At 41.5% G+C, this 27,989-nt stretch overlaps 1 protein-coding gene across 4 annotated transcripts in view; it reads left to right on the top strand.

Moving 5' to 3' along the window:
* The window catches only part of JAGN1 (jagunal homolog 1), a 145,780-nt gene extending 129,598 nt beyond the window's left edge, over positions 1–16,182 (top strand). For all 4 annotated transcript variants that reach the window (XM_044071648.1, XM_044071650.1, XM_044071647.1 and 1 more), the window contains one exon: positions 13,803–16,182. In XM_044071648.1, coding sequence (XP_043927583.1) covers positions 13,803–14,265 — 463 coding nt within the window. In that variant the 3' untranslated portion in view covers positions 14,266–16,182. The remainder of the gene's footprint in view (positions 1–13,802) is intronic.
* The last annotated feature ends 11,807 nt before the right edge of the window (positions 16,183–27,989 follow it).

Raw genomic sequence — 27,989 nt, 5'->3', positions numbered from 1 at the left:
GTCCTCTCCTTGGAAGATGTTGACGTCTATGCAGTCACAGAAACCAGGCTCAAGGCTGCAGAAAATACCCCGGCCTTGCAAGGCTACAGTGCCTTCCACACTTTCCGACTGCAAATTGAAGGTGTGAAAGCCAAAGGAGGTGGAGTCTCTATCTTCATTAAGGATAATTGCATCTCTAGACTGGTTTGACAAGAAAACTCTGTGGAACTACTCCAAGCACAAATGACTTAGTTTAGAACCCCTTTCAGGTCATAGTCAAGTTACAGGTCCCCTTCCATGAACACAGCTTATTTAGACCTACTTGGGACAGTTAAGGTATGGCCTAACATCCTAGTCATAGGTGACTTCAGCTATCCTTCCATTAATTGGGAAACTCACTCGCACAAAAGTTCCTGGACTTTTACTCAAAACCCAGGTGCAAATAGTACCCCACCTCATAAGGGGCTTAGACATTCTAGACCTGGTCCTCACCAATATGAGTGACTGATGCAACACCTCAAGTGTAGGGTGCACACTGGTTAAATCTGGCCATAAATCAGTCATTTTTAAAGTAACAATAGCACCAGAGCTCCCCAGAGGAGGAGTCTGGCTAAAACACTTCACCAAAGCTAACTACCCTTTTAAGGGAAGGTATCCTAGACTTCCAAGCTCCAGTTTTCACAGATGGCATTGGCTGCTATACTATGGTATACACGGATGCCCTGTATAAACATCTACACAAATGTATAGACACAACTGTGCCAGATAGGATTTAAAGCAAGATCCTCAAAAAAAAAAAAAAAAACATCCTGGTTGACGTCTAGCATTTAATTATGTTGTTGTTGTTGTGTCTTTCGGCTTTTCCCGGTTCGGGGTCACCACAGTGGAACTCCGGTCTGCTAATGACTGGCAGTAGATATTTACGTGCCGAGTTGCCAGCCCTGATGCACAACCTTCAACGAAGGTACGCCCATTCACGCATGTCTACACACAAGACGCTCTGGCTGAGAATCGAACAGGACATCGTCTTACTGTGAGGCGACAACGCTACCGCAGCACCACCACCGCAGTAATAAGCAAAATAATCTGTTCCCTAAAAATACAAAAGTGAGATCCCAGAACTGGAAGTGCACTTTTCTCAGCCTAAACAAGCAAATAAGACAACTCGCAAAATCTTCAAAGAGCAACTGTGAGAAAAATTTAGCAACCATAGCCAAGGATAACCATAAGCCTTTCTTCAGCTACGTCCGCAACCTAAAAGGTAGGACTGGTATGTTCACTGAACTAATTGTGGATGGCATCACACACACTGATCCTGCAGAAATTGCAAGCCTGCTAGCAGACAGGTTTGGTGAAAAAGTTCACACACACCCATCCCTCCAGGCGTACCACAAACCATGTCTTCATCATCTCCTCCCTGCATCTCCAAAGAGCAAGTCATCAATGCTGTCTCCAAGACTAAGAGTAAAGCCTCCATGGGAACAGATGGCATTCTGGGCTGCATTCTTGATGTTCTAAAACAAGAGTTAGCTACTCCAATAGGCACTCAAGTCAAACAGCCCAGGTACTTACTGGCTTTGCCCCCATTGAATGGAAAAGTCAACTATTATCCCTTCCATAAGGGTGGCTCGGAAACCGACCCATGTAACTATAGACCCACAAGTTTAATCAGCCTCATCTGTAGGGCAATGGAACAAATAATCATGGACCTCATAAATAACAATACAGGTGACCTCCAAACCTTGGATCCGTCCCAGTTCGGTTTTGTCAAGGGCAAGTCATGCCTTCTAAACCTTGTGGACTTAGAGAGTGTGACTAGAGCCATAGATGAGGGCAAAGCTGTGCACACAGGCTAACTTCACTTGGCCAAGGCCTTTGACACTATCCCATATTCGGGCATCACTGACAAACTAACCCAGTTGAATATCAACCGCCATGTTGTCAGGTGGGTTGCAAACTGGCTCACGTGGGAGACTTTACCTCTACTAGCAGTCCTGTCACCAGTGGAGTCCCACAAGGGTCAGTGCTGGGCCCCCTTTTATTTGGCATATATTTCTTAGAAGTAGAGGCTAAAATGGAGGGGCTGTAGCTAACTAAGTTTGTGGATGACTGCAAATTAGGTGCTCTCATTGAATCCCCTAGTGACGTCAGTGTACTTCAGAAGGGGCTAACACAGACCAATGATTGGTGCCTAAGCCATGGTCTTAAACTAAATGCAAAAAAATGCGTAATCATTTCCTTCAGTAAAAGTAAACAGTATAAGCACCAATTCAGTAGTGAGAGACCTGGGAACACAAGTTGACTATGACCTCAGATTTGACCACCATGTATTTACTGTGGTGAAGAAGGCATTCTACACACATGATTAGCAAAGGCATCTCCTCAAAAGCAAAAGAGGTTACAACTGCCATGTACTTTATCCCTCATCAGGGCTATTATTGAATATAATGCTCCCTTTGGTATGTATAGTGCCAGAAACCTGCAGCAACTTGAGAGACCTCAGAGGATTTCTAACTAAGAAAATTCAGGGTCTTCATCACATGTCTTATATGGACAGACTGAAGTCACTGTCTCTGTGCTCAGTAGTGTATAGATTACTTAAGAGACAACTTGCGTCTGGCTAACGGGGCTTTCTCTGACCCAAATCTAATGGAAATGCTGTACATCCGTAAGTCAAATGAGGCTAGTCACCCTTTCAGGGACCTCTGTCTAGCCTGCAATATAAACAGAGCCTGCTGTAGAGACAGATACATCTCTCAGAGGTTGCCACTTTTCTGGAATAGACTTCTAATCCATAATCAAGCAGATCATCTCTATGACCCTGTTTAAGCGCAACCTGGACGACTGGATGTGAAACCGTAAATTTCTGCCAGGGATTACCCCGCTTCTCTCCTGGACATAGGTAGTCTTTGCTATAAAAACCTTGAGCAGAGATATCATCTCTCAGCTAGTATTATATTGGGATTTAATGGCTAGGCTTGTAAAGACCCTAAGGTCAATAGCCTAGTAACATCCTGTAAATCTCTATTGCGTTTTCTAGAGTGGACATGTTAGAAGATATGTTAATGCAGGGCCAAATTTCTAAAAATGAGTTTGACTTTGAGAAATGAAAGACCAGTAATAGCTGGTTTCGTCGGTATTCTGAAAATTCATATGTGCCTTGAAAATCTGCCATTCAGACGGTCCAAGACTTTTTAGGAACTTTTTTAGATACTATTTTAAGAGGGTATGGGCAAGTTGACTTATAACTAAAGATTCTTGTCACTTTTAAGCAAATTGAATTGGTTACAGTTCCTAACTAATAAGATTTTTGTTACCATTGATGTTCAAAACATATATATTCAGCGATGCCACGTGATATTAGTATCCAGTGGTTTGAAGAATATATTCTTGGGCATGTTAATTTACACCCTACCCCTGATTAGATTGATATCACTGTGTTAATAGAAGTGGTTTTACAAAATTTACTTTGAAGACCAGTTTTTTGACAAAGAACAGTCATTGCTATGGGAGCAGCATGCTCCCTTATTTTCGTAAACTTTGTTATGGCACACTGGGAATCGCAATATATATATTTAACAGTGAATTTAAAAATTCCTGTTTACACTTTACATGATTTTTGGACGATTTATTAATTTTATGAAGTGATACTCTCAGTAGATTAGAATTTATTTATATTAACAGAACAGCTGAATTCTTAAAATTCACATGCAAGTTTGATGATGAAAAAATAGTTTATTTGGATGAGTTGAAAAAAAAGTGAACCAAAGATATTATTCAAACATTCATAGAAAATTTACATTTTCTAATTAATTTATATTTTAATAAATGACGCCCTAAATATCAAAAGAAGGCTGTTTTAAAAGGACAACTAGTCCGATTAGCCAGAATGATTTTAGATTTGGAGGTTTTCTGTAAAGAATGTGATGTTTTAGTGGACATGCTCTTTAAGAGAATTTACCCTGCAAGTTTGGTTTTGGAAATCAGAGATGGGATTTTATCCAAGAGAATGAATAGTATAGATTTGCCAAAATTGGGTACAAGTGGCGGGAACATTTGTAGCCCTTTGGGTTTCTGGGAAAGGAAATCAGTTTTGAAAGTAACAAAGTATTTATTATCCCATATGCCCTTGATAATAGAGCTGTTGTGAATAGTTTAAATAAAAATTGGGGTCTTTTCATGATGGACAAATCCATAATACAGTGAATAGAGGAGAGACTTTGTGTAATATGCAAAAAAGACAAATCATTTAAAAGCTATTTAGAGCAGAACAAAAATGTAAGGGATGGAAATGTTAATGTATTGAGGGAATGTTTAAAGGTGGTCGGTGCTCCCAATGACAAAATTATTGTTAGATTTTATGAATATAAATCTGAAATTAATTATGTTGTAAATATGCTGAAAGAAAATGCTTGCTTAAATGCAGAAACAAAGTTTAAGTAATATGTGATCAGCAGTCATACTAAATGACCATGGCTTGGAAAAGGAATCTGCTGAATGGACATTCTTCCCTTACAGACTCAAAACAGGATGTATGCAAGAGCAAAAATACAAAATCTGCTTTTAAAGAATGGACATTTTTCCCTTACAGACTCAAAACAGGATGTATGCAAGAACAAAAATGCAAAATCTGCTTTTAAAGAACAATGACATGTTATTCTGCATGGAAAAACAGGATGGCACAAGAACAGATGTTTTTATACAAAGATCCAAATAAAATACAGGATGTTCACACTGTCAGAAAAGCTGATCTCTGGCAATGTGTTTTCTCAAAAATATGTTTTTCTTCATAAAAAACAGGATATGCTTATCAGCATTGACATAAGAACACATGTTTCTATACACAGATTCAAATAGTATACAGGACAATGTGTTTCCTCAAAAATATGTTTTTCTACATGGACATCAGGACACTGTTACAGGATATTCACACTGTCAGAAAAGCTGGTCTCTTACAAGACATTGTTAAACAAGGAAGTTTAGTATTGTTTCTACAGGATAAGCAATTCTCCAAAATATGTTTATGCATGACTAAAAAGAGTATATAAAGAGCTGTAGAAATCCAGTTGTTTAGGGGTATGGTAGGAACACATTTGGTGTTCTGAGGTAAATGTTATATCTCTCACATCATCTGTACTATATGAGAAGTAAAGTTGGAACAGTACTTTTAAGCTGTAACGTGGTTTCGTTTGATTTATTATAAAAGTTATTTGTTACTGCTCTTTAAAGTTGATGCTGCAAAGTATATTCTCTCATCAGTGTATATTCTGCAAGTTTCTGTATGCAACAGACTGTGAATGCAAATATAATCAGACTTTGAATTTTAGCAGAATCCAGCCAGCAAGACTGAGTGTCATAAGAACACTGCAAATCCATCACACCAAGCAGTAAGCAGCTCCATGTAATTTTTTCAATGGCGAGCCAGCATACCACCAAAGGAGTACTATGCATACACAACCTCCAAAGGGTTACAGTTACCATATGTACCATTTCAGTTGGCACGCCAGTTGGTCAAGTTAAATCACCAAATACTGGGCCATATAGGAACTGATAAGTTATGGGCAGTTGTAAAAGAAAAGTATTGGAACCCAAATGTTTTAAAACTTTCATACAATTAAAGCAAGATGATTATCAGTTGAACACTAAAGTAGGACGTATGACAGCCGTTTTAATGGCATTTACACAAGGGCAGCCTCTCACAGCCAAATTATTAGATAATTTTAAAATTACTATCACAGATAAATTGATGGAACAAAGTGATCATTTTAGACTTGCATTTCAAATCATATATAAAAAAACAGACAGAGACATGGGAAAAAGAGACATACAAAAACAGTTAATACATTGCTTCTTAGAACAAGTCAAAGGGGTTCCAGGGGATATTAAATGTATCTACGAAGAAAATTCTAATACCCTCACTGATTTGGTACAAAAACTAATGAGGGGACGGACTATGGCCGATGATGGGACTTTATACTCACACCATATCTTTGCATGTGAAGATAATAGTGAGCCATTTGAAGTAATTGGTGAAGTCAAAAACAGGGGAAGGCAAAGATGGTGTGACCAACCACCAGCAGAAAGAGCTGTGTCAGCACCACCAGCTCCTGCCTCTATGCTTGTAGTACCAGGATCAAGCACAGGTAATGAGTAAAAGGCACCAACATGCTTCTTTTGTAAAAAAATAGGACACGTTAAGCAAAATTGTGATCATTACAAAGCCTGGTGCAAAAAGAAGGAAGAACAGGGAGTGTTTCCAAAAAGAGAGCAAACAAATTTACAAGAAAAAATATCTCATTCCTTCTTGACAATACTCTTTTATGGGGAGGGAAAAAACAGGTATTAGCATATTAGAAATACTGGTAAACTGGATTAAACCTGACAGGATAAGATATTTTACAAGTTGTTAATAGCTATCATAATGGTTATTACTGTATTGTTTAGTATTAAATTGTATTTACAACCTGTTAAACTGTAAAGCTATACAAGAGATAGTTTAAAAACAAGAGATGATTTAAAATTGTTTTATTAAAGCTATACAAGAGAGAATAAAGATATGCAAAATGCATAAATGTTTCTAATAGCAAGAATGGTCACTATTTTTAATATGTTTTTGGCAAAACAATGTTGGTATAAAAAAGCATGAATATTTTTAATAATTGTTGAGTATGTAGTGTAAAATAACAGAACATATGCATTTGGTATCAGTTCCACTAGATATTTCTAAAGAGACAAACATTTTCCAAGATTTTGCTTAATATTAATATTAAATTTGTAAAATTAGACTAAATGTACTTTATAGTCATTGTATGTACAAATGCAGAAGAATTCAGTACAAATTAAATAAATGTCTAGTAATAAATATGTGTGAAAAAACATGTTTTAAAAAAAGTGGGTCCAGTATACCTAGTAAATTGAAATGCATGAACAGCAAACAGTCTATGTAAATACATACTGTACAGAATACATTGTAGCAGTTCAGAGACATGAACACAATGTGATGGTTAAAATGACATTGAAATTGTGTGTTTTCAGTAGTGTATAAATGCTTGCAGTAGCACATGGTTACTGTCTCTTAAAGTTAATTCAACAGTTGCAAAGAGTTAATGGAACAGTTCTAAGTCATAAATTAAATTCTGTGATTGCAAAAGAATAAATTGATCAAGTTAAAAAAAAATAACGTTAAAGCAGACACAGCTCATAACTGATAAAATATTTTCACAGAATGGTCTGCAAAAGAAAAAGTTGTTAAATACATTCAGTTTTGGTAGTAATACTTAATATCATTGTATTAACTATGTAAAATTGCATTTTGATTTGTTGTATCAAACTAAAGGTTTGTTTCTTGTGTTTTCTATATAAAATGTTTTGAGTATGTTTAAAAACAGAGGGAATTGTTAGATTTTATGAATATACATCTGAAATAAATTATGTTGTAAATATGCTGAAAGAAAATGCTTGCTTAAATGCAGAAACAAAGTTTTAAGTAATATGTGATCAGCAGTCATACTAAATGACCATGGCTTGGAAAAGGAATCTGCTGAATGGACATTCTTCCCTTACAGACTCAAAACAGGATGTATGCAAGAGCAAAAATACAAAATCTGCTTTTAAAGAATGGACATTTTTCCCTTACAGACTCAAAACAGGATGTATGCAAGAACAAAAATGCAAAATCTGCTTTTAAAGAAAAATGACATGTTATTCTGCATGGAAAAACAGGATGGCACAAGAACAGATGTTTTTTTATACAAAGATCCAAATAAAATACAGGATGTTCACACTGTCAGAAAAGCTGATCTCTGACAATGTGTTTTCTCAAAAATATGTTTTTCTTCATAAAAAACAGGATATGCTTATCAGCATTGACATAAGAACACATGTTTCTATACACAGATTCAAATAGTATACAGGACAATGTGTTTCCTCAAAAATATGTTTTTCTACATGGACATCAGGACACTGTTACAGGATATTCACACTGTCAGAAAAGCTGGTCTCTTACAAGACATTGTTAAACAAGGAAGTTTAGTATTGTTTCTACAGGATAAGCAATTCTCCAAAATATGTTTATGCATGACTAAAAAGAGTATATAAAGAGCTGTAGAAATCCAGTTGTTTAGGGGTATGGTAGGAACACATTTGGTGTTCTGAGGTAAATGTTATATCTCTCACATCATCTGTACTATATGAGAAGTAAAGTTGGAACAGTACTTTTAAGCTGTAACGTGGTTTCGTTTGATTTATTATAAAAAGTTATTTGTTACTGCTCTTTAAAGTTGATGCTGCAAAGTATATTCTCTCATCAGTGTATATTCTGCAAGTTTCTGTATGCAACAGACTGTGAATGCAAATATAATCAGACTTTGAATTTTAGCAGAATCCAGCCAGCAAGACTGAGTGTCATAAGAACACTGCAAATCCATCACACCAAGCAGTAAGCAGCTCCATGTAATTTTTTCAATTATTATTTTGTGATAGTTTTAATATTAGAGGTAAACATTTAAGATCAGTGGTCACTTAAGCAGGTAATTTATTTAGCAATATGCCATTCATGTTCACTGTTGTATAATAGGAAAGACTTGTAGAAAATTGAAAGAATGTGTTTATGAGCACTTCTTAGACTTTAAGAAAGGGATAGTCACCAATGCCTTGTTTAAACGGGTTCCCTTCAGAAACTCAAAATACTGAAATCTCGAATTTGGGCGGCACAGTGGTGCAGCGGTTAACGTTGTCGCCTCACAGCAAGAGGTTCTCCAGTTCGATTCTCGGCTGGGGTGCCTTCTGTGTGGAGTTTGCATGTTCTCCCTGTGTTCGCGTGGGTTTCCTCCGGGTACTCCGGTTTCCTCCCACATTACAAAGACATGCATCTGGAGCATTTCTCCCCGGGCCTCCGCTGAAAACAGGCTCTGTGGAACCTAGTCGGACATTCCCGGTCAACAAATGATAAATAAATAAAAATAAAATAAATAAATAAAATTTCAGTATTTCAAGCCTAAGAAGCTGAATCTGCAGAACAGTGAAAGTTCACAAGCACGAAATTCAAAACCTCAAATACCAGAGGTTTTGAATTTTGCACTTCTAAACTTCTGCTGCAGTCATGTCTTCAGGTAAGTATGTGTGTGTGTGTTAAGGGGTTTGGGTAGGGGCTGTGGTGTGTGTCAGTGTGTTTTGTTGCTGTGATTTGTGTGTGTGCAAGGAGAATGTAGCTTGTGTGCGTTTTGTATGGAGTGCGACCTCAGAGTGAGAATATTTAAGTAGGGGGGTGTAGGGGGCTTGCTGCTTTCATGTAGTAGACAGATTGTGTGTGTGTGTGTGTGTGTGTGTGTGTGTGTGTGTGTGTGTCCGCAAAATTCAAAACCTCCAGTATTCGAGGTTTTGAATTTCGCTGTTTTCAGGTTTTGTTGTTGTATGGATTCGGCTTCTTGGGCTCAATATACCGAAATTCGAGATTTCAGTATTTCTAGCTTCTGAAGTGAATCCATTTAAACACATCAATGTTTATAAGACGCATCTTTTTTTTTTTATTGAGCAGGTAAAGACTCGACACTCCTCCACTTCCCTGCTTACTTGCTAGAGCAAGGGAAGATGAACACTAATTCTTCAGTCAGGAAAATATAGTGATATTAGTTGAGTACTGTTTTTCTGTGTGTGTGTGTGAATCTTTCCATCTGTGGTGTTATATTTCCTGTGATTTGAAACTCTGGTGTTTATTGTAAGTAGATATTCGGTATTTTCATGTTTTTTATTTCATCTGTTATTGTGGCTGATCTTTTTGGGAAAAATTTTAACCTTTGAGAGTAATTGCATTTATTATGTGGCACTGTGATTTCATACTCCTGAAAGTCTTGCCGCTTGTTTAATACTACCATTTGTGTAAGTATTAATTTTACTAAGAATAATGGGGTACCCTGGTAAGACCCTTAAAGTAGCTGGCTGTTACCAGTGAATCTACCTTGTGGTCTAAGTGGAAGTGGCAGAGCTGGTAAGTCTGTGCCAGCCTTTTCCAGGTATGTGTGTGAAAATCAAATCTCAGTGTGTGTGTCAGCTGCTTGGAAAAGGGACATACATCACTGGTTTCTGCAGAAAGAAAGGTGAAGTCTTGTTTGGGGCCTGGAGAGGAAAACCCAGCCCCAGGTCTGGCATGTGCTCCCTTTGTGCTCTTAAAGGAAATTGTGCTTGGTGCAGAGAGCTGCATCTGAAAGTACTGTATGTATCCATTTTTTTCTTCCGAGTGAATGTTCCCCACAGGTGTCATTAGTGAGGATTGCGGCTGTTTAATTACTGGCCCAGAGGAGAGACATCACACCTTTGATCAGTTTTTGTAAGTTTCTGGTAATAATAAGGAATGAAAGCACTAAACAAGTGTTCTTGGATAATAGCCATTGTTGTTCATGCATCATGGCAGCTTGTTTCTTATGTAGTGCAGCATGGCAGTGTCATAACCAGACCCAGACAGTGTGTAGTGATTTTTGTTCATATAGGAGCTTCAGTCTGCACAAGGTACATAGCCTGTATTTTTTGCATGCCAATCTGTTTTACAGCTGTAGCCTTACCAGGATGTGGGATTGTCACCATATACCATAGCATTGAAATGCTGTGTCTGTTTTCGCAGGTGCTTCAGTGTCAGAGTCCTCTACTGTGGATGTTGGCATGCTTGATGCCAGGGAAATATCCAAGCCTGATGATGGCTGCTGCTATGACATATCGGTATAGGTAATCTGGTGGTCATATCACCTTCCCCTTCCACAAACACTTCTCCAGTGCCTATGGAGCCCACTCCCCCTTTAGTCACAGAATACTATAATATGATTATATAATACAGAAGAAGTAATAAGAGATCTGGGGACCCAGGTAGATGGTAATCTCTCCTTTGACAATCATATTGCCAAAGTAGTTAGGAAATCCTATGTGGCTCATCTAATTACTAAAGGTTTCGCATCTAGTTATAGTGCCCCTCTACTCGTCACTCATCACACCCATCGTAGAGTACAATGCCCCATTTGGGATGTACCTCGCAAGACACTTCCAACAGCTGGAGAGACCACAAAATACCTCAAGAGGATTACTGGCCTCAAACATATGTCCTATGCAGCCCGACTGAAAAAACTCCATCTGTACTCTGGCATATCGCTTACTCAGAGGTGTTCTCTGCCTGACTTACAAAGCCATGTCCAACTCTGAATTGATGGACATGCCCCACCTAAAGAAATTCAAGTCACTGCGAGCCACGCGCTCTAGTGAGCTAAACCTCGCCACAACAATAAATAGAACATGTTGGAGGGATAGATTCCTGTCAGAGACTCCCCATCCTTTGGAACAAAATTCCAAACTACATTTGGCAAAGCCTCTTACTAACGCACTCTTCAAGAGAAACCTTGACGAGTGGATGGGTAACAGAAAATACACTCCTGGGATCACTTCATTGGCTCTGCTTGACAGAGGATCAGTTAATCAATGGGGTGGCGAAAGCCGACACACTCTGGCTAGGCTTATAAATGCCCTTGGGCAGATAGCGTAGTACCTGCCTATGACAAGCTGGCCAACACTGCAGAACAGGATAGATCCTGCACAGTATGAGCTGGAGTAGCAGTGGTTGCCAAGATCATGGTTTCAACCCCACACCTGAGGCAGGTGTCTCCATGGATATCACAAAATGACTCTGCAGAGCTGGTTGGTATGATACATGTGGTCTGCATGATGACCACTGAGATGGCTTATGTAGTATTTTTGAAAGGCACCAAGGTGCCTCTCTTCTCCGGGTACCTCTGTGCAGCTGCATACCATGGGCATCACTATTGTTATGACCAGACCTTTTCCATATGTAATAGTGAAGCCCACATTGAGATAAACAGGAGATGGTATAGGTCCTCATAGCCCCACATTCTCCATGCCTGTAACCAGTGTTTGGGCACTGAAGCACACCTTGGGTACAGACATGGGAAGTGTGTACATGTTGAACATACCTGTGGCACATCCCACCATTCACACTTGGGAAGCACACCATTCTGTGGGAGCTGTGGAATGTGCCACTGACATTTTTCAGAACGTACAGAGAGCCTCTTGGTGGTACCCTGGACTTCTCATTGAGACAAGGCACACACCTTCACATTAACCACTGCCACACCTCTCTGCTCAAGTACACCACACCAGAGACCCCCCCCCCTGAATAAGCCAGCTCACCAGGCCGTGACACACACATTCACCTGGATCATTATCCCCACCCTTCCCTTGTACCTGTTGGCAATGCTTTCTGTAACCCTTCACATCTCTGCATACAAAAACTGTTCCCTGCCCTTGGTACTCTACCAGGGTAGCTTGTGATGTGCAGTGCAGCTAGTCCATGCACATTATTAGTTTATGCTTAGCCTGGTTGTAGTATGCATCATTGTTGCTATTTGTTATATCTAATGTGGCTCCCAATACGAGTATCCGTAGCCAATGCTACAGTGTATAGTACCCACCTATGCCTTGCAAGACCACAGCTGGATCCTCCACAAGCTTTTCCATCAAGCACCTCCTCCATTACTGACTCTGGCACATCCATCCTCTCACCTATCACAATATCCCACTGTATCCATTTGTATGACCGTGTACACACAAACTTCATATATTTTGCTGCTTATTTCTAGATCATACTACAGGTCAGTACCAGTGGCATGTAACCAGTGAGAAATAGGCTTTCACCTGTTTAAACATTAGCTCATTGATGTCTTGTGTCGGTTGTAGAATCGACTATACTTTGTGATGTTCTTAAGTGTCTTGAATCATGGCTTCCAGGCATATCTGGCACACAAGCAAAATGTTTGTCCCTGGGTGAAGGCACCATATGTAATAGTTGCATGTACCTGATTTGGGAATAATAGGCACTACCTCAGTGGTGGCGCTGTGACATGTCTATTATACTGTGTGCATTGCAGACCACCTGCCAGTTAATGGAGTAAAATCCATTATGTGTATCTGCCTGCTTGCAGGATGCAGATGAGGGGCAAGCTAGTCATCTATGACTGGTAACTCACACTTAGAAACAACACATTTTGCCCTCTATCCATTTTTTGAACTTCTTTTTAGCCCTGTAATTAGTCAGTGACCTAATTGCCCAATTTGTTCAAGGTAGTAGATGAGTAGAGGCAAATACTAAATGAAGTAACATGAAATTTCACAAAAGGCATAGTGTGGATTGCATCTGCAAAAGTAGATTCAGACAGAAAAAAAATACCTCGTGTGCATATCCTTTGGCGGTGGTATTATATAATGTAGCTCAAACATGCCCTCATTGATTCATTGCATTGCATTTCCGTTTAAGTATTCCCCTGTCTACAGATGGTTGCCTCAGCATTTCTCAGCACTAGCCCATATTTCTTCCATTGAAGTGAATAACGTATTTTGAAGGAAAGCAGGCAAATATAACTTCAAATTAAATATTTTTAAAAGTTTTCTTGTATTTGGAGAAATAAATGGTCCCTTAAAATGTCACCCAGATTACATATAACCACAGAATCATTTCTTGAAGAAGTTGATGTACTTGGCATATTATTTTACACAAACATTAAATGCTGCTACCGCTCACATTCTCATTTTGACCAGTTATTTAAGTTCTTGCTTAGAGGGAAGTTTATATGCTTTGTATTGCTGAACATCAGCCTCCAACATTTGCTCATAAGAGTTGATGGATAATAGAGTGAAAATATGTAGAGCAAGTAATAAAGATGGTGTGTGGCATTTCATGAGCAGTATTCAGTCTTTGTTTTCTTTGTAATTAAAGCAAAAGGCGGCAGTGGTCAAGCAGAGATGTACTAATGCTTTCTTCTTTTTCTTTGCAGTGTGGCCTTGAAGTCTGAGATTAAAAAACTAATATATGCACATGTACTTTTGTGGTTACTTCTCACAGCCCAGATGCTGGTCTCCCACCTAAAAATAGTGTCTCACGATGTGGTGGCCATGCCTTATCAGTGGGAATATCCCTATCTTCTCAGCATCATTCCTTCATTCTTTGGTTTCATTTCATTCCCTCGCAACAACATTAGCTACCTTGTAATCTCCATGATCAGTACTGGCCTCTTCTCTATTGCGCCAATAATTTATGGATGTATGGAGATGTTCCCCATGGCTCAACAGCTGTATCGTCATGGCAAGGCTTACCGATTTATATTTGGCTTTTCTGCAGTGTCAGTCTTGTATCTGTTCATTGTGGTTGCTGTTCAGGTGCATGGCTGGCAGATCTACTATAGCAAGAAGCTGTTGGACTCTTGGTTTACTTCAACTCAAGAAAAGAAAAAGAAGTAAAACTTAAAAATGGTAAATTTGTGACTGGAATAATTGATACTGTGCAGACCAAGGGCATAATATACTGGAAAGAAATATTTCCTGACTGCTTTAAATTTTTATTTTGCATAATTGCAGTTGCTAAGTGAAATACATGTTTGTTTTAGCCAAATTTTCAAGACATTGAGTAGCTCAGGTCTTAAAAACAACACGACCAAGTTAATAGTCTAATATTTTCACTTGTGAATCAACATGCCCCTTTGTTTCTCATACATACCCAAAGTGAGAGAATTTTAAGCCTGCTGTGGCCTTGACTGCAAAACTTTGAAGTGCTTAGCAGAGGGTCTGGATTTTTCTCCTTTCTGGGAAGGTTTATATCGATTTTAAATTTGCAAATCTTGTTTTGACAATGCGTAGAATTGGTGTTGGAATCGTCCATGTCCTCTAATTGACAGGGGTCTTTGTTGCTAGGAATGAGATTCAAGTCCATTTTGGCATCATCTGTGCCTAAAAATATTCATATGATTGCAATACATACTACTGTAGAGCATTGTTTATTAAAAAGCCTTTCACATCTGTGTGAGGTTTGATTTGCTACTTTAATATTTGGCATTCATTGTTCTAAGATAGATGCATGAATTGGTGTATTATAATTTTAAAGTAGCAGACAGAGAAATTGTTTAATGAAAATAAAATGTTATTTTGAAACAAAATTCTTTTGACAAAAAACTGGAGGTATTTTAATATAGAAAAAATCTTCTGAAATGGTGATTCATCTTACTGTATTATTACAGTGGCATATAGCCCTTAATCCATTTAAATGCGAAAGAAACCTTTTTTTTTTGAAAATGTTTTTCCATGCCTTGTAAGTGACATTGCGCTAACAGACTGATTGAGTTTTTCAAGTGACCAAAACAGAGAGGTTGAATTGATTTTTTTTTTTTTAAGTTTTTGCATAGCATTTTTAATTAAAGCAGTGCTGCCATTTAGATTTTTTTCTGAGTATTTTTCTGGGTATAGATGAGGAAATTTTGAAGTGGGAGCCCAGATAATATTAATAGGTAAAAAAGCCACCAAAATGATGTAGCCTCCTAATTGAACATCCCAGTCTGTGGTTACTGTTATGATTGTTATTATTATGCATTGGGAGAATAACAAAAATTATCATAAGCATACTTGACAAGTGAAAGACAAATACAAGTTTTTCACATGCGTACATTTTTCTTCCTAAATATGAACAGTTGTATAACAGAGAAATTTAGTGTTAACATATGCAAACATTTGTCACATTACATGGCACAGTAGTAAAGTTTTATTTTGTAGTTATGATCACTTTTATTTACCCCCCTTACAATGATTATACCATTTAAAGTTATTTACTTTTTCCACTTAAAATTATTATAATACTCGAATTTTTGACTAAATTGGTTAAAGGCTGCTAACTGTTAATGGGCTGCTCCGTGTATCCATAGGGCACAGTTTGATTCCTTCTACCTCTGTCTGCTGTGTAACTCTGAGCAAGTTGCTAAACCAGTCAGTACTCTCTGGTTACCTCTGAAAAGGGACTGTTGTGTCCAGTGGGCTTACATGGCTAACAAATGTATATAAAACAAATATTTTATCCTTACTTTTAACACAGAAGAGCCACTAACTTATGACTGTACTCACCATAAAAGTAAGGGGTGCCATTTGTGTAAGAATGTGCATGTTGGATAATTACAAAATGTCTTTTAAATAATGTCACTGATATAAAATGGCAAGGTTGCAGTCAGGAGCTGTGTTTCTCTGTACTGTACAGCAGTGAGGTAAATGTAGCATGCCATGATGTTGATCAGGTCATATAATTTGTCTGTTAGTAAATTTAATTTTCATTGTTGTAATATAAACAAAATCTCTGGCTTGCAAAATAATTATATTTAATAAATAGTGTGTAGCCTGTTTTGCTTACTTTTCTTTCTATTATTGATCCATTTTAATGGTACAGCAGGTGGTGGTGCTGACATTCATTTGCATGCCTTTACTTGTACACACAGAGACCAGATTACCTGACCTAACATGCTTCCTTTTACTGAACGTTGGCTGTTTTGAAGTGTAGCAAAATAATCCAGCAAACTGTGATGCTGAACAAAATCAGTATTTTAATATGTCAGCAAAAGAAAAAAAGGAAAAAACAGACCGGTTTCGGCTAATATGGTTACATAGCCTTCCTCAGTTTTAAAGTACAAACAACAAATTCCTTTTATGCATGACATCAACCACAAAAAACAAACTGGTCAAATTTATAGATGCTCATTAATACCTGGTGGAAAAAGTCCACCCAATTTAATTATCCACTTCTTTTCTTTGACATCAAGAATATTATGCCAGCCTGCTTTATTTAATCTGTTGCCCCCAATTTTATCTATTACCATGAGCGTCTTCTGCGTGGAGACATGTATGAATGGGCGTACCTTCGTTGAAGGTTGTGCGTCAGGGCTGGCAACTCGGCACGTACAAATCTACTGCCAATTATTAGCGGACCTGAGTTCCACTGTGGCGACCCCTAACCTGGAAAAGCCGAAAGACACAACAACCATGAATCTGAAACAGCTGGAGAATGTATTAAGGAGTGTTTTGTATAATGCACTAGTGGGCTTCCTTATCCTCATGTCACTAATATGTTCAGATATTCTCATTCTCTGTGGTCTCGAAGTCTGACCCACATAGAATGCTGAGCAGCTGCATGTAGCCAAATAAATAACCTAATCGCTATTGCAATTAGCAAAAAATGTGACGTCAAAAACATTTCCAGAATTTTGACTTGTAAATGGTTTAGATTTCATAATTCTATTGCAATGACTACAGTGACCACAGGGAGAACACCCAACAAGAGTATCCCCCAATAAAGTTGTTTGTGTACCAGTATGACTCTAACTTCTAGGTCCTCGTTTATAGTGACTTAAATGGGAACCCAAATTTCTGCCTCTACGAAAAGAAAACCGGCATTTCTCCTGAAGAAATTGAGATAAGTTATCGGCCAACAAGATGTTCCAGTGCCTTTGTACACTATTCATAAGTGTTCGTATTCCTTCCATATGTGGTGACCAGCCTGAGATCAAAGTTGGTAGTTACTTGTTTTTCTTTATATTTCAAAAGATCGCCTCTGTTTAATGTAGTAGCCCAATTACTGGCTGTCAGAACATGTCCCATTTGTAGCCTCTGTCATGAAATCTCTTGATAAGATCTTTCCTAAAATGTTCATAAGTGGATTCCTGCGAGCAGATGTGTCTCATTCTTATGAATTGTGACTTTGGGGTGTTCCTAGCTATATGAGGTGGACGAAAGCTGGATGCATGGAGGAGGGAACTGTACTGTGGATATTTGTGAAATACCTCAGTTTGTAAAGTATGATCTGTATTTCTAGTGATTAGAACATCAAGATATGTTATTTGTTCCAGATTGTAATTCACTGTGAATTATAGGCCCCATTTATTTTCATTAAGATAGCCAACAAATAATCCGCATCCGATCTCCATACCATCCAGCATTCATCCAAGAACCTCCTCCAAATGTCCATTTCCACCAGGTAAATGTTATGTGCCTTATCATAAATCAAATGTTCTTCAACATAAGCCATGAAAAGGTCTGCATATATGGGGGCAAAGGAAGCCCCCATCGCTGTTCCTTTAATTTGTCAATAACATTATTCCTGGTAGAAAGACATTTTTGGTAAGGACATGTTCAGTGAGGCATATCAGGAAAGTGCTGAAACCAGGTTGATAGAGATCCGATTTGTATAGCCAGTATTCTATGGCTTCCAAACCGGCCTCATATGGTATATTGGTGCAAAGTGCACTGACATCTAGTGTACATAATAACCACCCCTGTTCCAATTGGGTTTCGGAAATTATCTGAAGAAATTCAGTAGTGTCCTTGATTCTTGAGTGGACCCATTTTAATAGTGGCTGCAGAAATTTGGTGAGTAATTGTGACAGGGGCTCAGTAAGTGAACCTCTGCCCGATACAATCAGTCTGCCTGGTGGGTTACAGAGGTCCTTGTGAATCTTGGGTAAAAAAATAAATGTATTGATTCATAGGGTCCGACTCTTTAAGATGATACATAGTTGTGTCACAGATGATTCCCTCCTGCCTAGCAGATAGTAAAAAATCATCAATTTGTTTTTTAAATCTGAATGTTGGATCCAAAGGCATCTTCACATAATGTCGCCCATCGTTGGGTTGTTTTTGTGCTTCAGTATCATATTGAGCCCAGTTCCATCAGTTTGTTTTTTAAATCTGAATGTTGGATCCAAAGGCATCTTCACATAATGTCGCCCATCGTTGGGTTGTTTTTGTGCTTCAGTATCATATTGAGCCCAGTTCATGACCACAACCGCTCCACCTTTATCAGCAGAGAGAATAACCAGATCATTGTTCTCTAAATCATGTAGGGCCCACAGCTCAATCTTTGAGAGATTGTTACCCTTGTAACCCAACTCCCTAGAATAGAAATGTAAATCTTTCAGTACACTTTGAAATAATTGAACATTGTGGTGCATGGGTGGTACAAATTTGGACTTATGATAAGTGAAAACTCTCCGAGTCACAATCCGTAGATCCTTGAAAATGTAGTTTTAATTTCAGAAGTCTACAAAATGCTAATACCTCTTCAGCTAAATGATCCTCAGAAATAAAAAAGAAACCGGAATAAAATTTAAGCCTTTGAGTAGACTCACTTGTGTTTGTGACAAGGTGGTATTAGAAATATTTAAAACCTTGTTAAATACATTCATTTCTGAATTAGCAGTTTCAACAGCCTCTCCATTATGTCTATTTTTTGAATGTTTTCTCCCTACTTTTTTATACTGGGGCCTAAAGGTGCTGTGGTGTTGCTTCTTTTTGGGGTAGGTGACTCTGAAACCTGCTGCGTGTCCAAGTCCGTGGCTGATAAGGTGTCATCCGTTGATGTCTCAACCGGGTGTTTGGTCACACTAGTATTTCTCTCCTCAAACCGTACATGTTTATTGTAACTGAATGGGTTTCCCCATTCATAATTGGTTTTGTCCTGCTGAAATTTGCAGACTTTCCTCTCACGTAACTGTTGATGTTCTTCGTGTTTCACTGTTGCAGTCATCACATTTAGGTTATCTGTCTGCAGGTAGCCCTCAGTTGGCCTGAATACCAGAGTCTTGGGATTTCTGCGTCGGATGCTTTCGCTTCTTCCATAATGTCAGGTCCGGGGTATAAAACATGCACCCGACGCCATTACATCAGGGTTTCTTGCCGTGTCCGAAGCAGGTCGCAAGTGCCGGTTGGCCGCCTCCTGAAATTTTCGTTTTTCGAGTTTATGACCTGAAGTCTTCTAAAAGATAAGTACCCAGTTGGGGATCCTTTTTTCTTGCTCTAACAGATGTCAGAAAAACTTAATTGTCTTGCCTGTGGAAAGCAAATACCTCTCAGAGATTTTCATTCTTACTGCGTCACCTGTATAGACCCAGATCATGACGTTCCTCTCTGTCTGTTTCGTGCCTTGTTCAACAACGAACTATTCATTGTCGGGCTGTTTTTGTCACTAAATTCTTTCGCTCTCGTTCTCCGTATTCTGAAATGGCTTCGATAAGCCATCCGGCTATTGATCTTCCGAAAAAATGTAAGGATAAAGACAGAGAGACCGCATAAGTCCAAAACTGCCGACGACGCTTCAGTTAAGCTAGTCGCCAGTCCACTGGTACTCAGTGAGACACTTTTGCAGCCCCTGATACCCGCTTCTACAGATTTGCAGGCCTCTACTGCAACCCATTCGGAGTCTGGTATGCCGCAAAATGCTTCTTCAAATATGGAACCTGCGGATGTCTCTACCTTGGATGGGTCCGGAGCTGCTTTGCAGGCACCGGCTTCTGAGGTTGCATTCAGGCCTTCCGATTTTCATATTAAACAAACTACTTAGTTTCAAACCAAAAATACTGAATTTCTCAGGCCCAGAGTTCGCACTATGCCTAGGAAACTGACCAAAGGACATTCTCGGGCTCACATGCCTCAGAAACAAATGCTTAGAATGGCTGAAGATCTTGTTACTTTAATTAGGAGAAGGCAGCCTTCCCCCTCAAAAAGACCAAGAACTGATTTTCCTTCCGATTCCTCAGGTCATGAGTCTGTTGACTCTGCTCCTTCTGATTACCAGGACATACTCTTATCTACCTATGAGGATTCCGATGCAGAGGATTCCATTCCATTCCATCTGCTTCCCCACCAGAAGATTTTTCTTTTGGTGAGACACTGCATACCCTTAGAGAGCATTTCTGCTGGGAGTGCCAGGACTACCCACAGTCCAAAACGAGACAAATGGAATTTGTAAACTACAGTTGTGATGTTCATCGTGTTTCACTGTTGCAGTCATTACACTTGGGTTATCCTGCTGGCAGGCTACCCACAGTCGGCCTGAATTCCAAAGTCCTGGTCCGGCATCGGTTGCTGTCGCCTCTTCCCTGACGTCAGTGCGCCAGGGGTATATAAGATGCAGCCAACGCCATTTTCTTCAGTCTTTCTTGCCACACGGTGCCCAAAGCAAAAGCAGTTTGCAAGTGCTGGTCGGCCGACTCCTGAGATTTTCGAATTTGAATTTCAGATCCGAAGTCTTCAATAAAGCTAAGTACCACATTGGGGAAACTTTTTCTTGCTCCAGACCGATGTCAGTAAAAGTTAACAATTGTATTTCTTGTGGGAAGCAAATACCTCATAAGGATTTTCATTCTTACTGTATTCCTTGCCTAGGCCCTGACCACGACATTGCTAGTTGTTGGTTTTGTGCTAGATTCAACCAACGCACTATTAAGAGTCTGTTCGATTTTGCTCTACATTATTTTGGCCGAAGGTTTAACTATACAATGCCTTCGGAACAGCCGATGACTGAAGTTCATAAAAAGCGCAAAGACAAAGAAAAGGACAGGCATCTGAGGTCCAAAACAGACGACGAAGCCTCTTCTAGGCCAGTCGACAGTTCTCAGTGAGGTGCTTTCGCAGCCCCTGACACCTGCTACCTCAGAGCCACAGGCCGCCTCCGACTCCCACGTGGAGACAACTCGGCCTCTGGAAACTCAAGGTATTGGGCCTATGGAAAATATTCCCTCAGATGGGTCTGGAGCCTCTGAGCAGGCATCGGCTTCTGAGAGTGTTTTCAGACCTACACAGCTTACTATCAAGACCACTTCAACAGCCAAGGCAAAGTCTAAAACACCTTTAAAGACAAAGAAACAAGTACAGACAGTCTTCCATGCCTAAGAAACAGATGCTTAAAATGGCCGAGGACCTAATTACTTTGATCAGGGGTTCCCATCCCCCTCCTGATAAAAGGCCTAGGCAAGACACTGACTGACTCCTCTGACCAGGTTTCTATTTCTTCTGATTCCTCTTCAGAACAGGCATATTCTTTTCCTCCCTATGAGGATTCTGATGCTGAAGAATATCCCTTCAGCCTCTCCTCCTGAGGACTACTCTTTTGGGGAAACCCTGCATACCATGAGGGAACATTTCCATTGGGAGAGCCAGGATTATTCAGAATCCAAGAAAATGCTCAGATTTTCTTTTATTGCCTCGGCACAGACCTCTTGCTATCCCTCCAGTGCTAGATATTGTTGATGTATTTTCTGAATCCAGTTTGTCTCCTGATTCTTTACCCCCTGCACCAGTTAAGCCAGATAGGTACTACAGGGTTCCATATTCACATAAATGTCTTTATAAAAACCCTGCTGCTGATCCCGAAACGATTTCTCAGGGTCCCAAAGGGGTCGAGGCTTCCACTGCAAAAAACCCTGATGTTATGTGATCCTATCTCGCCTACATTCTGACTGATGGGTTCGGAGCCGATCCTCGGCTCCGACTCGGTACGCTTATGCCAAAGAGCGAAGTCTCTTATTGGCTGAGCTTACTATATCCCAGGATGCACCACTACCAGTCCCCCAGATCTCGTTTGCCACTAACAAGCAAAGACGTGGTCTCGAGCTGGCTGAGCTAAGTAGTGTTTCTTAACTTACTTTCCTGTCAGGAATTTCCTAAAAATTTAACAAAAAGCTGTTTTAACAGCTATCTCATGTTTTTGTGTATGAGTGGATATTTTCTGTTTTAATTTTTGTGTGGTGATTGCTTTTTTCTGACTAGAGGTCCCCTTGAGTTGAAGGGCCTTCCCCTGTCAGTTCGTTGTTGTCCAAGTCCGTTTATTTAGGGATTTTTGGATCCCTTTAGTTATTTTTGTGACAGCCTTTGGTTCTCAAAAAAACGGTTCTCAAAAAAGAAAAGAGAATTTTTTTTCTGTGATATTTAGTGTGTTTGATTTAGCTAGTCACTAAATTGGTTGCCATAATGTCACAGGCTCCTAGGCCTTCAGGATTTAAAAAGTGCACTAAGTGCAGTTTCAAGATGTCAATTACAGATGACCATTCTCTCTGTGTGTACTGTTTGGGCGCCAAACATTTGCAGGAGTCCTGTAGCGTGTGCCACGAGTTTTCCTCGAGGGTCCTCCAAGAGAGGAAAAATAAATTTTTAAAAGGCCTTATTAAACCCTCATTTGAAGAGGCTTTAGCTTCCTCTCCTTCTCCTGCTAAGAAGAAAAGGGCGTCGGCTCCGACCAGCCCGTCGGAACCGACCGCCAAAAGACATAGGCAGGCTTCTCCTTCAGCTCCACGGACTTCGGAGCCGATTGCGGAACTGTCTGCCTCGATGCCTCCAGCCTCGACTCCTCTGGGTTCGGAGCCGACGGCTGGGGCCTCGAGAGGCGGGTCATCTTCATCGGCTCCACTGATCTTGGAGCCGATGAAGGTTGTCCGCTCAGACACTTCCTCCTTGGCGCCGAAGCCCTCTTCGGCACCGATGGAAATTGGTTTGGACACTCCGTCGGCGCCGATAATTATCGAGTCAATTCGGAGCCGGTCCCCTAGTCCCTTGGAGCCGTTGGAGAGGCCTACTCGGACCCGTTCGGTCTCTTCCAGGTCATCAAGGATGTCAGATTCGGACATAGACAGGGTACTCCAAAGACTTTTCCAGTCCCCAGTCTTTCAGAAATTTGTTTCGGCTCCGGCCCAATTGGCTTCGGAGCCGATAGCCCATTCCATTGCCATTCCTCCTCCGACCGCTTCGGCTCCGTCGGAGCAGGTGCTGGTGGAGCCAGTAGAGATCCTAGGGTCCGACCCTTACTCCAACCCCGGCCTTCGGGTCCGAGTTTAGCACACGGACTTCTTCGGCCGGGCCCGGGGGGTGACGTTTCGGAACCAATGCTGTCGGTTCCAAGCCTCCCTCTCGGTGCTTCGGCCGCGGGACTTCCGTCTGCTATCATGGCTCCGGAGACTGGACCCTCCCAGGATTCTGGGGGTCCGGCCTTCAGAGCTATGAGGAGTGCCTTGGCCAAGTCTTCTTCGGCCATCTCTGCGGCTTTACCGGCACCATCCCTGGGCATGGAGACTGGGTCTTTGGTAGTTCCCCTGTCTCTAGGCAGCGGAGCCCCGGGGCCTGAGGTTACCCCCACTGGGGGTTCCCCTCCTCCTGAGGGTCTTTCGGAGTTGTCTTCGGAGGAGCCCCCAAGGAAGAGATCGTGCAAGAGGAAGCACGTGGACTCCCCCAATGAGTCTCTTACATCGGACACTGATCTTGATGATGCAGAGGGGTCCCCAAAGTCGTCCTCGGATGATGTCTCATTTGCAGACCTTCTAGAGATCCTCAAACAACGAGGCGGCTGGAATTCCAAACCCCCCTCTAATGAGGAGTCGGTGTTCCTCAAGGCCTTCGGGGCTCAGCCCTCCGCCTCCTGGGTGTCTCCGCCCTTCGACAAGCTCCTGGATTTGGTTTGTCGGAGGGCGTGGGAACATCCAGATACTGTGGAACCAGTGCCTTCTCGCCCTAACAAATTTTTGTCTGCCCCACCCGAGAAGGAGTTCTTAACGAAAGGCGTGGCTGTAGATGCCATGGTGGTGGCATCTGCTACCCAGCAGGACGTGGCAGAGGCTTCAACGTCCGTTCATCCTCCTAATAAGGAGTCTAGAAGCATGGACCGGTACGTGAAGCGCACCCTGACTTCAGCGGCCTTTACTCTGAGGTCCCTGAATTATTTGGCACATTTCACCAGACTACAGAGGGATCTGATCAAGGAGCTCTCAGACTCCCTCTCAGGTAACCTACCTGAGCAGCTAGCCCAGTCGGTTAGCTCTCAGTTGGCTATCCTTACCTCGATTTCTAACTCGTCCATGAGGCTCATTTCATATGCGGCCGAAGGGGCGGGCAGAGCGGCAGGCACAGGCGTGGCTCTACGAAGACACGCCTGGCTCCGTTTGTGTCATTTCGCGGAGGTCTTCAAGTCTTCCTTTGCCGACGCTCCCTTTGATGGGTCCTCTTTGTTTGGACCCAAGGTAAAAGACACTCTTACCCGCTGTGAGCAGGAGGGAAAGACTTTATCTGCCGTAGGAGCACGATTTTCCACTCCCTTTCGGCCTTATCCCAAGGCTAAAAGAGGAGGGAAGATGTGGTTCCGCAAATCACAGAAATTCTTTCCTCAACAGCAGGAAGATTCCCCTTCCAGAGGCAGAGGACGGGGAAATTTTTCTGGGAGACGCCATCCCAGAGGCGGCAGAGGCCCCCGCAACACTGGAGACCGCGAGTCCTTTCGTGGCTCTTCAGCCTCCCACACTCCATGAGGGATTGCCCGGCTGTGCTGCTCCGGAGCCAGTCGGGTGCCGTTTTGCCAAGCACCTAAAAGCCTGGGAATCTATTACTCAGGACAGATGGGTGCTTCGGATTATAGCCGGAGGTTACACCATTCCCTTTACACGCTCACCCCCACCGTCCAAAAAAATCCCGGACCCACCACCCAGTCAAAGGGAAATTGCAGCCGTAGAAGCTTCAAAGCTGCAAGAAAAGGAGTCATCCAACCGGTCCCCACAGACCAGATCGGATCCGGAAATTACTCAAGGTTCTTTTTAGTGCCAAAAAAGACAGGGGACCTGAGACCCATTTTGGATCTCAGCAAACTAAACCAGTCCGTCATGAAGTCCAAATTCTGAATGGTCACTTTACAATCCATTCTCCCATTGTTGGAGAAAGATGTTTGGATGTGCTCCATAGATCTCAAGGACGCCTATTATCACATACCGATACATCAGGCGTCCAGGAGGTATCTGCGCTTCAGCCTGGGAGACAGTCATTTCCAATTTTGCGCACTGCCCTTTGGTCTCACCACAGCCCCCAGGGTGTTCACCAAGTGTTTGGCAGTAGTGACTGCTCACCTGAGGAGTCTCGGATTCCAAGTGTTTCCCTATCTGGACGACTGGCTCCTGACTGCCACCACCAGGCATCTACTACTAGAGAACCTACAAGCCACCATCTCCCTGGGTGTTTCCCTGGGAATTACATTCAACTGGTCCAAGTCTGTCTTGCTGCCTTCTCAGCGCATAAGATTCATAGGAGCAGAGATAGACTCAAAATTAATGCGGATCTTCCTTCCTACCGAAAGGATACAAACATTACAAAATCAGGTCCGAGCCCTGCTTCTAAGATCCAAAGCCCCAGCCAGGATGGTCCTGCAACTTTTAGGTTCAATGTCTGCCACGGTTCTCCTAGTTCCTCTGGCAAGGTTGCACATGAGGATTCTCCAGTGGCTATTATCGACACAATGGTCTTTTCAAGATCTCCCCCTCAATCATCACATACTGATTACAGAAACGTGCAAACGGGACCTCCGCTAGTGGCTTCTGCCATCCAATCTGAATCAGGGAAGACCCTTTGTTATACCCTCCGTGGCCACCTTGACTACGGATGCCTCCCAGACGGGGTGGGGGGGGCATTGTCTGGGCAGGTCAGTTCAAGGTTCTTGGCTTCCCAACGAAACATCTCTCCATATCAATGTGTTGGAAATGAGGGCTGTACTTCTGTCCTTACAAGCCCTCCACAAGTTTCTCCCTCAAGGCATTATCGCCATCCACACAGACAACATGTCGGTGGTCTGGTATCTAAACAAACAAGGAGGGACCAGATCTTACCCCTTTGCAGAGAGGCCATGAGGGTGTGGGAATGGGCAGTGGCTACCAAGCGCTTCCTGGTAGCGACCCACATTCCAGGCAAATCCAATGTATTGGCAGACAGACTGAGCAGGACTATTCTCTCTCCTCACGAGTGGTCTCTGAACAAACAGTAGCAGCTCAGATTTTCAAAAGATGGGGATTCCATGCTGCGACCTGTTTGCAACACCACCTAAACACAAGTGCAAAGGTTCTTTTCCTTGACCCCGCGCCAAGGGGAGACAGCTACGGATGCTCTAGTCCAACCTTGGCCAACAGGACTGCTTTATGCTTTTCCTCCGATTCCACTCCTCCCCAAAGTCATCCAGAAAGCTTCCCAATTGGGGTCCACAATGATTCTAATTGCTCCGTACTGGCCTAGTCAAGTATGGTTCCCCTACCTACGAAAATATTCTCTGGACGGTCCTTGGTTCTTGGACCTAATTCCGGACCTTCTGGTTCATCAGTCGGGACAACAGCACCAGTCCCTTCACACTTTGAAATTAACAGCTTGGCTCCTCCACTTCCGACTATAGTCAGAAATCACACCTTGGACCCGGAAGTTATTCACATTTTATCTTCAGCCCACAAACCCACCACTAAGAAGTTGTATCACAGTAAGTGGAAGAGGTTTGCTATCTGGGCTCAACTCAGAGGATTAGACCCTATTACTGCCCCGATACCAGAGGTCTTGAAATTTCTAACATCCTTGTTTAATCAAGGATCTTCAGTCTCTACTATTAAAGTCCAACTAGCAGCTATCTCCAAATTTCACGATTCCACAGACCCACCGTTGATGAGCAGCAGATTATGTAAAACTTTCATGAAAGGTGCTGTGCTTTTAAGACCCCCAGTTTTTCATCCTGCGCCTCCGTGGGATCTTGATTTGGTACTTCGTGCCTTAACATCTTCCCCCTTTGAACCGGCTGCTACATGTGAGTTGAAATATCTGTCTTGGAAAACTGCCTTCTTAATTGCAATTACCTCTGCAAGAAGAGTTTCAGAACTTCAAGCCCTATCTATCAAACCACCGTACTTGATTTTTCACAAGGATAGAGTATCACTTAGACCTAATCCATCTTTTGTCCCAAAAGTTTGCTCTAATCTCTGTCTCCAACAATCTTTAGAGCTACCAGTTTTCTTTCCAAAATTTTCAAACAAAGCGGAATACACCTTCCATACATTGGATGTTCACAGGCAATTGCGCTTTTATCTAGATAGGACTCAGCAAATTCGGAAAACAGATCAATTGTTTGTGTCCTTTTCAGATAATAAACTGGGTAAAACCATCACTAAAGCTACTATTGCCAAATGGATCAGAGATTGCATAACTCAAGCTTATTCCTCTTCAAATAAGCAACTTACAACATCTGTCAAAGCTCATTCTACTAGAGCTATGGCTACCTCTATTGCATTCCATTCCAAGCTCGCTATTTCTGAAATTTGTGCTGCGGCTACTTGGTCCAATCCACACACTTTCATTTCCCACTATAAATTGGATGTGGCATCTAAAGGACAAGCATCATTTGGTTCCACGGTATTCAGGAGTGTTTTCCAGTGAGCCACCCAGGATTTAGGTGCTAGGGACGCTGTCCCATCAGTCAGAATGTAGGAGATAGGATCACATAACATCTTTTAGTTATGTACTCACCATAACTTCAGATGTTTGGGATCCATCTCGCCTACATTCCTAATACCCACCCTCCTTCCCCCTGCCTTGGAGATCAGAAG

The sequence above is a fragment of the Protopterus annectens genome, chromosome 5.part0, assembly GCF_019279795.1.
Source record: "Protopterus annectens isolate FY-2018-M chromosome 5.part0, PAN1.0, whole genome shotgun sequence".
NCBI lineage: Eukaryota > Metazoa > Chordata > Ceratodontiformes > Protopteridae > Protopterus > Protopterus annectens.
The sequence above is the reverse complement of the archived record's forward strand: the minus strand, read 5'-3'. Positions and strand labels throughout refer to the sequence as shown.